The 11,867-nt window shown below is 35.2% G+C and overlaps 1 protein-coding gene across 13 annotated transcripts in view; it reads right to left on the bottom strand.

The window, feature by feature from the left end:
* HEATR5A (HEAT repeat containing 5A) overlaps positions 1–11,867 on the bottom strand; it is a 106,979-nt gene that overhangs the window by 50,205 nt on the left and 44,907 nt on the right. For all 13 annotated transcript variants that reach the window (XM_048222383.2, XM_026513554.4, XM_044389450.3 and 10 more), the window contains 4 exons: positions 8,548–8,711; positions 8,271–8,446; positions 1,532–1,637; positions 351–541 (listed from right to left, as the gene is read on the bottom strand). In XM_048222383.2, the coding sequence (XP_048078340.1) occupies positions 351–541; positions 1,532–1,637; positions 8,271–8,446; positions 8,548–8,711 (637 nt within the window). The remainder of the gene's footprint in view (positions 1–350; positions 542–1,531; positions 1,638–8,270; positions 8,447–8,547; positions 8,712–11,867) is intronic.

Genomic DNA, 11,867 nt, shown 5'->3' on the forward strand with positions numbered 1-11,867 from the left:
ATCATGACAGCCTACAGCCTTTACTCTTTGCAGCAGATTGTTATAACTACCTATTATCTATATTTTATATGATGAAACTCCATAAGTGTCTTATTCCCAGAGTCCATTTCACTGATAGCCAATTGTACCACTCAATATTAGTAATCTTTCTCTTCTTATATAAAAACTGAAGCCAAAATAGTAATAGTTTTATGTTTCAAGATGAGCTGACTCTTCATTTGAAAGTTATCTGTGTTTATCAATTGTTTTCTCAGTTAATTCCCAGAATGAAGTTTCACTAGTTCCAAAAAAATCAACAAGCTATACCCAGTTTTGACACACTATGAATATTAAATAAGAAATTCACTTACTTGTCAAAGCTAACTTGAGCTAATGCAGCAGTAAAAGCTCCATCATCAACAACTTGGGCTAATCTAGCCCATGCCTCTGCAGCTGCACATCTCAAGAGGGGGTTGGGACTTTCTAGGGCTCCCATCAGCAACGCTAGGGCAGGTCTTCTCACTTCTTCTGGACCCAAATTTCCCTTGGAGCCAGCTAAATACTAAATATGTAAAAAATAATCCAAACTTACAATTGTAGTAAATTTCCTTTTCCTTTTAAAAAAAATTATTTATTTTAGAGAAAGAGAGAGCCTGACAGCGAATGCAACTGAGGTGAGGGGTAAAGGTGGAGGGAGAGAGAACCTCAAGGAGACTCCCTGCCGAATGTGGAGCCTGACTCAGGGCTTGATCTCATGACCCTGAGGATCATACCTGAGCCGAAATCAAGAGTCAGAAGCTTAACAGACAGCCATCCAGGCGCCCCTGTAGTAAATTTTCTAATCCAGTTTGGAATGAATACTCTGGTTAAGCAAATACGCTCATACTTGGATTACTACTTACACACACACACACACACACACACACACACGCACAGGCACACAAATAAACACTGAACACCCACAAATAATTTGATTTTTCACAGAAAGTTCTTTAGAAGTTTAAACAATATGGTAATTGTCACTATAGTATATATGCGTTCAAAAGAACATCAACAGAAATTTGTTGAATTTGAACACCCAAAAATAATTTGATTTTTCACAGAAAGTTCTTTAGAAGTTTAAACAATATGGTAATTGTCACTATAGTATATATGCGTTCAAAAGAACATCAACAGAAATTTCCATAAAATAACCAATGAAGTGTATTACATTTTAGTTAGAAACAACAAGCCATAAAGGCAACAATAAGCCAGATTTGGCCCATAGGCCATAGTCTGCCAACCTCTGGTATAGGACATTAGGTTGAGTAGGTTAAAGCATGGTCGTAAGCCAAGACTTTAGGTTTGATTTCTGACTAACAAGTTTTACATAGAGAAAAAGTAAAAGGGGAATTACAAATCCTGAAACATTTTCATTAGGAGATTAGGAAAAAAGGGAAGAGAAAAAAGCAGCAGTTCTTTAAAAACACCTTCCTCCAACCTACTTAGTTGGCCATATGTTAGAAAAAAAAATTAAGTGAACACCAGAATAAAAAAAAAAAAACAGAATTACCTTCAAGAAACTAGAGAGTGAAGAAACAACATGTAACTGAACTATTTGTTGACGAGCTCCTTTTGTGTGCTTTATACTGTCCAAAAGCTGTTCCAGTACAAAAAGCCTAAAATCAGAAACAACAAGATTTAAAAGCAAATATAAGACAGTGAATTTGTTAATAAAGATAAAGTAAGCCAACGGGCATTACTGAGTATACACTGTTAATCTGTTTTGTTGCACTAAACAGCTAAAATGAAATAAACTATTGCTGAACATACTAAAACATTTTAGGAAAAGAAAATATATCATAAAAAATACAAAAACATTTTGATTTTGTATCATTCTGGGTGGATGAGAAGCATTATTATGTGAATAAAAAAACCCACAAAAGTTATCACTTAATAAATATTTACCTGGACAAATTCTATCTCAATAACTATTTGCTAAACAAAGATATCTTATTTTTTTCTTCTTTTCTAAGTAACTCTATGTCTTCTTTTTTAAGTAATTCTATGCCTAATATGGGGCTCAACTCACAACCCTGAGGTCAAGAGTCACATGTCCTACTGACTGAGCCAGGCAGGCACCCCTAAACAAAGGATATATTAAAAGTTACTTGTAACTTTTTTGTTCTTAATAATAATACATTGCTTTATCTGAAAGGTAGCACCAACTTATGTTTATAATGAGAATCAGAACAGCTCTTTGAACTTCCAGCTATACTTTAAAATGTACTTAGGATCACACAATACATTACTATAATTTTAACTCTTGTGTTTCTCACTTAACATTACCTCCTAAGAATCTTTCAAATCATTCTTATTCTTCGGTAACTTTCATGAAGCCAAATTTTACTGTGCACATGTATTACAATTTGTTCAATCATTCTACTGATGGAGAGAGAAATTTTCTAATTTTCACAATTCTAACTATGATGGATATAGAAATTATTTTTGGTCTGGGATTGAATGTATCCATTAGCTATTTACGTAGCTTCTGTGAATTGTTTTACATGTCCTTACAGCACAGAGCTTTCATTTAATTAATTAATTTACTGTTTTTAAATTGAAGTATAGTTGACATATGATGTATCAGTTTCAGGCGTATAACATAGTGATTTGACAGTTATATACACCATGAAGTAATCACTATAATAAGTCCGGTTACCATTTGTCATCATACAAAGTTATTACAATATTACTGACTATATTACCTATGCTGTACTTTTCATCCACATGACTTATTTATTTTATAACTGGAAGCTCACGTCTCTTAATTCCCTTTCCCTATTTCGCCCATTCTGCCATCCCCCTCCCTGTGGCAACCATCAGTTTGTTCTCAGTATTTAGAGTGTGTTTTGTTCTATTTGTTTGTTTTTTAGATTCCACATAGAAGTAGCACAGGGCTTCTAAATCATTATGTTCAGATTAAAAATATGTAACCATAAAATAAACAACCCTGTCTTGTCCACTAATTCTTCCAAGGTTTAAAAACACTGTTTCTAAGCCCTATATTTAAAAACTTCTCCCTTCTCTCCCTCTAAATCAGGAAAACTAAAATATTATTTTTTCAGTTGTGACCTACCTTGATGGCAGGCATAGGACCTTCTAATTTATCTTCATCTCTAGTATCTGTGTTTGGCATGTAGTAGGCAGTCAAATGTGTTTGTTGAAAAATCATAAAGCCCAACTACATCCAATGAGTTAAAAAAAAAAAAAAAAAAGCCTGCTACTTGCCATTCAGTATGACTCCCTGAAGATGGCACATGCATGTACTTTTACCCAACTCTCATGTACTTACAATAAAATATCCTGAGCCCTTAATCAGATCTGTATCATTCCACTGAGGTAACAAGGCCTAAATAGAGTTCTCCAAATAGCAATTTTGTTAACAAAACAGAATAGAGGGGCCTCTGGGTGGTTCAATCCATTAAGTGTCCAACTGCTGATCTCAGCACATGTCTTGATCTCAGGGTTGTGAGTTCAAGCCCTGCGTGAAGCCTACTTAAAAAAAAAACAACAAAAAAACAAAACTGAAAACAAAACAAAAAGATAAACAGAATAGACAGATATGGGCACTGTACTTTAAGAAATCCAACTGTGGACGAAGTTAGAAAAAAAGGAAGGTATGAGGCTATCAGTATATGAGTTGGGGAAAGGAGTATATATAAAATCAGCTCAAAGAACGTAATAAACATGGTGAAGCACTAAATATTTTGGGGAAACCACAGTAACCCTAAGTACTCTATTTATTTAAATATGTACTTCCTTATTTCAAGGTTAATCTCTTCATCAGAGTAAGTTTGAAAAATTGAGGAATGCAAATGAAGAAAAATAAAATTCATCCCTTATCCCATCATCTAGAAAGAGCCACCATTACCATTTTGGCAAATTTGTTCTAGTCTTCCCCACACAGACATATGGGTATTACTTTTACAAAACTGGGATCACATTGTATACTTTATTAAAATACTTTTTCCTCAACATTATTCCCATCTTATTAACTATGATACTGAAATAATTTTAAATAGCTATTAGTATAATATAGTCTGGCAATATAATACTTCATTTAACCTATTTCCTTGTATGGGACATTTAGGCCACTTCTAATTGTTGTTATTATACATAAAATTTTTTGTTTTTCGAGATCATATTTAAGGAACTTTGTTTCAAGAACTGCCTACAGAGAAGACTATGGAGGGTAAAGATGACAAAGAGAAATTAAGGATAACCATATGGTCAGGATCACAGGTTTTAAAAACCTAAAATGTCATTATAAGATCATATCTTAATCATCTGTTAGCAGTGGGACTATATCATGCTGTAAGTACTAAAAATACATAAAGATTTTTTTTACATTATAATAAAACTTGACCTGTACACAGAACTGCCAGAGCTCCCCATTTTTTCTCCACCCTTTATTCCCAAATGCTGACAAAGATCTCAATAAAACATTCTCAATCTTCAGGAAGATGGAGAGGACTTGTTTTTAGTAATACTGAATTGGTATGCCTAAGTAGCATTGATTATAACATACAATTATTAGTTTGGAATGAAATTAGATACTGAAACAAAGTTTTCGGTCTAGATAAATTAAAAATCTATAGTTAACTGAGTAAACAGCTAGATAGAACATCCGAAAATGCTGATTTATTGTATGCTTTCAGAGAGGGTGTACATGGTGGAAATTTCTAGTGCTGAGAACTATGCTTTTCCTCTCTCTCCATCAACCCACAATCATTTTACAGCATTTACAGCAGTGGTTCTTAACCCTGGCTGCATGTCAGAATTACCTAAGGAGTTTTTGAAAATTTCAATACCCAACATACATGCATACCAAACTACTAAATCAGAATCTACATTTTAAAAAGTTGTCCAGTGACTGCAATATATTGTCAAGGGTAGAACAATGTTCAGGTGAATGAAGTAACTCACTCTTTGCATTTGGGTGCAAAATGTTTCAAAGAAAGCACATATAACAAATGCACAGGATCAATCATAGTTCTGTCTGTATAACATTATCTTGACATTCTCGAACTTTATAAACATTTTAGTGCTTTAAAATTACCAACACAAAGTTTTCTTACTCTTAGAATCCTATAGTCAAAATAGAGAAAACCAAATGACTTAAAGACAATTTAATTTCTATGTGCATAAATAAAATATGAAAAACCTATTTCTAATCTTAGGGCAATCTCATGTTATAAAAGAGTTTCTTTTAAGCTGTTAAAACACAAAGCTAAGCACAATGACAAGAAAATGCTTTGAAATATTCAGCTGCTGTTATTAAATACAGATACTTTGGTTAAAACCTTTTTTTCCTCTAGGAATGTAAATATACAGCCAAAAGAAAGAGGGTCTGACATCTTAAACAAGTATCATATTTGGGATAGCAGGAAATTAGAAACTTAACTTTCCTATTTATGAGTTTATCTTCTCTGGTCCTCTAATGACACCCAATGGAGACTGCTGATAGCTGCTTATGACACACTTTCTGTATTTGGAATCCTGCCAGATTATTTCCTTTAAAAATATCCAAAGTACTGCCTACTATTTTTATTCAGTTACTATCTAAACACAATATGTTTTGCTTTTACCAGTTCTCAACACTTTTATTAAAACAAATAAAACCTCTCCTTCCTTAAATATATATTCATTCTATGTACTATTTTAGTCCACGTGAGGTTAAAAAAACTTAGCATACTTTAAAGTTCATTACATTTTCGACAGAATAAAAAATAATTTTCCTAAAAAAAACCTTCTCTAAGAGAGTAATAAATTTTTTTAAAAAAAGATTTTATTTATTTGACAGAGAGAGAGAGGCAGCAAGAGAGGGGACACAAGCAGGGGGAGTGGGAGAGGGAGAAGCAGGCTTCCCGCTGAGCAGGGAGCCCGATGTGGGCTCAATCCCAGAACGCTGGGATCATGACCTGAGCCGAAGGCAGACGCTTAACGACTGAGCCACCCAGGCGCCCCAAAAAACAATTTTTAAGAAGGAAAAGCTTGTAAGAAGTGTATTCTTTTCCTTTTCTACTTTTTGTCATAGACCTATCAAAAAGAGTGGAGCCATTTAAAAATATGCTTAATTTAAATCTTTTCCCCACAAGGCCACCTCTGTTTCATCACTGCAGTTACTGCTGTATTAATCCAAATTCTTTATTTTAAATTGTATGCTCTATAAAATGGTACAGTTACAAACTGGTTCACTCCCACCCTAAGAATTCTTCTCTCTTTTTTTCCCTTAAGTACTATTGATTTATTTTTAAGATTTTATTTATTTGACAGAGAGAGAACAAAAGCAGGCGGAGTGGCAGGTGGAGGGAGAGGGAGACACAGACTTTTCACTGAGCAGGTAGCCCAATGCGGGGCTTGATCCCAAGACCCTGGGATCATGACCTGAGCTGAAGGCAGACACTTAACCGACTGAGCCACCCAGGTGCCCCAAGATTTATTTATTTGAGAGAGAGAAAGAGGGGGAGAGAGAGAGCGAGAGAGAGAGAGCACATGCATGAGCGGGGGGAGGGGGGCAGAGGAAGAGGGAGAATCTCAAGCAGACTCCCTGCTGAGCTGGGGCTCAATCTCAAGACCCATGAGATCATGACCCAAGCTGAAACCAAGAGCTAGACAGTCAACCGACAGCCATCCAGGTGCCCCTCTATAAGTTCTTTATTTTATTTTATTATTTATTTGCCAGACAGAGAAAGAGCACAAGCAGGGGGAGCGGCAGGCAGAGGGAGAGGGAGAAGGGGGCTCCCTGCTGAGCAAGGAGACCAACACAGGACTTGATCCCAGGACCCTGGGATCATAACCTGAGCCGAAGGCAGATGCTTAACGAATGAGCCACCCAGGCACCCCCAAAAAACCAACATAAGTTTTATTCACTTTTCTATCCACTGAAAGTAAACTATCCAAAGACATGCTTCAAAAATGTGTTCCTGGGGTGCCTGGCTGGTGTAGCTGGTAGAGCACGTAACTCTTGACCTTGGGATCGTGAGTTGAAGCCCCATGTTGGGCCTAGAGCTTATTTTAAAAAAGAAAGCAAACAACCCCCCCCCAAAATGTGTTGCTGACAAGATTCAAATATTTTTCTGAGTCTTCATCAAAAGAGACCAAGGTAAATTCCCTACCTAACTGATCTTCTTTGGAAGATATAACTAGATAAGATGATATAAAAGGTATTTATATGTTATTATTTTTGGTTTAGCATGCCAGAGGCAGACAGGAAGGAAGGGAAGGTGGGAAGGAAGGAAGGGAGTGGAGAGGTTAGGGACAGAGGGGGAGGAAGTGAACTAGAGAGAGAGAGAAAGAGAAGAAAGAGAAGGAGGGAATATGAATAAATGAGGATAGTTACTAATTTATAAATTGTTAAACAGCATAGTCTATGGGAGAAATTCACACTGCATTTAGTATCTCACATAAAAACAATTTATTGGATACTAGATATGGGTAGTATTTTTTGATCTCCAAGAAAGGTATTATCTGTTATCAATTATGAAAATGTTATTCTCAATAAGAAACCATTTATTAGCCTTTGATATTTCAAAACTGAAGTTCACTTTGAGTGGACTGAAATCTATCAAATTTAAGACTCATCAATTTTAATTTCTGAAATTCACCAAACTAAAAACCTATAATGGCTGCACAAAGCCTTGAAGGTAAGAAAGCTTATGAGACCTAATCTAAGCAGAAAACTAGTGTTCTTCTTTGTAACAATAGTTCATAAATCAAAATTCTAATATCACTGCGTTTTTTTAATCACTGCATTTTATTTGTATTTTCAGCAGATGATAAAGTAATTGTGGGTGAAGTATTATATCCACAACAGAGCCTAGCAGTTCAGTTTAATTAAACCACTGAATTTAATCACTGACTTAACTACTTATTAAATATGAGCCAGGTAAATAATTAAACAAGAGCCTTTATCTCACCTACAGCTGTCATCTGTAAGAACTCTTTTATACTAATAAGAACTTTTTTTTGAGAGAAAGAAAGCATGCTTGCATCAGTGGAGGGGCGGTGGGGGGAGAGAATCTCAAGCCGATTCTGCACTGAGCGCAGAGCTTGATGCGGGGCTCAGTCTCATGACTGAGATCACAACCTAAGAAACCAAGAGTTGGATGCTTAACTGACTGTGCCACCCAGGCACCCCATTAATGAGAACTTCTGACATTTTTCTTATGCATCAGTTCTCTATTATGCATGCACTGAACACTTAAATATTGTATTTCAGGATAAGTGAACTACTAAAGATTATTTACCTTTGAGCTTCTCCCACATGAGCACATACAACTCCAAAGAGCTTGACTGCAGAGTTAATAACTGATAGTATTGGAGGTAGGGGCTTAGGCACTGAATCTCCCTCTATATCTTTCTCATAAATAGAATAAGGGTCATACTCCAAACTTCCACAAGCAATACCATTACCAAGCAGGAGCTAAAACAAAACAAAACAAAATATATATATATATATATAAGGCATTAAAATGACTGTTCACAGAATGAGTCAACCCAAGAGTTACTGAAAAATGACTATACCTGTTCTTCAATAAATCTATGGTCAGTCTCTTGTAGCAAAGGACTTAATATCACAAGATCATCCTGATGACAGAGCGGTGGAAGTAAAAATGTAGATGCTGCCACCTGTATCTCAGAGGCAGTCAAGTCAGCAGCCAGCTCTTTGAGGATAGCACTCAGGTTTCCTGTTGAGGTACAGAAAACAGCAATTAGCGATTTACTAAAAGCAGTTAACTACTTAGAGTACAGGGTTAAAAAAACCCAGGCAGAGCTTTAATCTAAACATCAGCTAACTTTAACCTATTACAGGCAAAGATTATATCTCATCCTTAAAAAATACGCTACAAAGAAATGGCTCAACTGGTGCTACTGGTCACAGGACTAAGAATTGATACTGAGAAGTCATCTCAAAGTATGTGTGTGTATACACCTCATGATACTGAACAAATACTACCATCATTTTAAATAAAATGACATGAAAGACAAAAACAGAATTAAAAAAGGACAAACACAAAAGCAGATAAATTATATTTATTAAAAAATTATCGAAAAATATATAACATTCAACATGCTTTTTACTATGGAAAATTTCAAACATATATACAAGCAGACATAATAGTATTAAGATACCCCAACTCCCCACCACCTCAGCATATGACTGTCACGCATCTTGACCAGCTGGATCAATTTTGTTTCACTATACCTCCACCCACTATCTCACCACCTCCCATATTATTTTGAAGTAAACCCTAGAAGGCATATTATTTCATCTATAAATATTTCTTTGTGTATCCCTGAAAGTTAAGGACATTTTAAACAATTCTGTTATAATATTATGTTTTAAAAAACACCAAACGTCAAATACCCATTCAGTGTTCAAATTTTCAAACGCCTCATAAATGCCTGTTTTGGTTTGCTTTTGTTTGAATCAATATCTAAGTAGAGTCTACATGTTGCAACTAGTTGATACATTTTAAGTCTCATTCAATCTAAAGTTCTTCCCTCAGGACACCTTAGTGTCCAGACTGCTGCTGCCCCTGTTTGTGTGCTCTTCCTCTGACAAATAAATAAATAAAATTTTAAATAAATAAATAAAGTTCTTCCCTCTACTTTTCACTGTGTAAATTTTTTTTTTTTTTTAATTTGAGAGAGATAGATAGTGAGAGAGAGCAGGAGGCGGGAGGGGGGGCAGGGAGAGGGAGAAACAGACTCCCCACTAAGCAGGGAGCCCAATGTGAGGCTGAGCCAAAGGCAGACACATAACCGACTGAGACACCCAGGCACCCCTTCCCTGTGTAATTTATTTGAAGAAATGAGGTTTTTCTGTAGAAGTTTCTACAGTCTGAATTTATATGAATATATGCCCCCGTGAAGCTTAATTTGTTCCTCTATTGTCTGTATTTTTTTGTAAATTAGTAACTTGGAATTTGGATCCACAGAGGATCCATTTTATTTGTCTTCTGGGGGCCAACCTAGTTCATAGACAGCATTGCAATCTTCTATAAGACATGGGGAAGTGGGGTGCAAAGTGCCTGGATGGCTCAGATGATTAAGCAACCAGCTCTTTGATTTTGGCTTCAAAGGTCCATAGCAAAACAAAATAGGAACTAAAAACTAAGAACTCAATTTTTACTCCACAAACTTCAGAAAACTAAGTCATTCCTATGACAAAAGTCTACATCTGCTGGACAGCCACAAAAAGAAAAGTCACTTAAATTCTTAAAAATAGGTCCCATGTAACAAAAGCAATTTCTTACTCTGTCTCGTAAACTTAGTTTTTGACAACTCATTGTACCAATATCATCAGAACTTGAAACTTGTTTTTTACTTAGCCATATTTTGAATTAATGAGATGTATAACTTTAAAGACTACTATTTCCTTTTGTGTTAAAAGATTTAGAAATTACTATAGGTTCTTACTGTATGATGAGCCATTATTTTAAATATCAGTTGATATTTTAATGATAGTGCTCTGTTATGGTTCATACACATAAATCTATTAAACAGAATGCCACTAAAAAAAAAATTAAAAGTCCTTAAGGAAAAAAATCCTTATTTCTATAGTTTTAAAGATGGGAAAAAGATAGCCAAGAAATGGCAAATTATTATTTTTGGTTGAAACATAAAACTATTAATATCTCCATATTTTCATTTTTCTATGAACTAATTCTTCTTTAAGTAATGTTACATAAATAGATACACTTGAAAAAGATAAACAGGATTAATTCTATTTTTCAAGAAATTTATACTAATTCCTGACTCTGTCTCCCAGTGAACACTCTGGAACTGATTTAAAATCCATACACTTTATACTCATTATTCCTTTAGGACTTCTGACTGTATTCCCAAATTCCAATTCTGAGAAAAAAGTACACGACTTTTTTTTTTTTCTTTAAGTCGTTTAAGGGCAGACTTATATTATCATTTATTAGAAGATACCCTGTAGATTTTAAGTTGAATTCTGGTATTAGATGTTTAATGAAAACCTGAAAAAGATCAATTTTTTTGCATTTGTAGTTTGAAAATAAACTCCAAAATATGGTAAAATTGATATAAATGTCTAAAGGGAATTGTTTTTGCCAGAACCTGATAGCTGTTGGCGGTATAGAAAACAGAAATTATTTCTAGGACTTTTCTATCTAGCAGGTAGCTTTTACATACTAACAGATAGTATAAAGTGAGAAAGACCTATCACTAAACCTTGACTGTTTGTTAAGTGTCTTATAGGTTACCTATAAATAGGTATGCAGCACAGCATGAAGCAGATCTATAATCCTGATTCCACTATTTACTGCATGTATGTTCTTGAGTTGGTTTCTGTAACTTCTCTATGCCTTTATCTGTCAAATAAGGAAAATGTAACCAGCTCACCAAATTATCCTAAGATAAAGGAGATATTAATACATACAGTTTCTACCATAGTGCCTGGCACACAGAAATGATTCTTTTGATACAATTCCTGAGAAATGACAATTACCCATTTTTTCCCCAGTTCTTCTTATACTAAATGATTACTTTGTATCAACTATTTTGCTAGGTGTATTTGTGAACCAGGAAGAAAGGCAGTGGGAACAATACTACTCACATAATAATAAAGGCCAAAACAGAAGTTACAGGTTAATATTTTGAACTACTGTGGTATATATTATACTGCATTTATCTGCAGAATAAGGATACAAGCCAATAAATGTATTTTTACAAGAAGCAGATTTGAGGCACCTGGGTGGCTCAGTTGTTAAGCGGCTGCCTTTGGCCCAGGTCATGATCCCAGGGTCCTGGGATCGAGCCCCTCATCAGGCAGCCTGCTTCTCCCTCTCCCACTCCCCCTGCTTATGTTCCCT

This window comes from Ursus arctos, unplaced genomic scaffold (genome assembly GCF_023065955.2).
Source record: "Ursus arctos isolate Adak ecotype North America unplaced genomic scaffold, UrsArc2.0 scaffold_37, whole genome shotgun sequence".
Taxonomy (NCBI): domain Eukaryota; kingdom Metazoa; phylum Chordata; class Mammalia; order Carnivora; family Ursidae; genus Ursus; species Ursus arctos.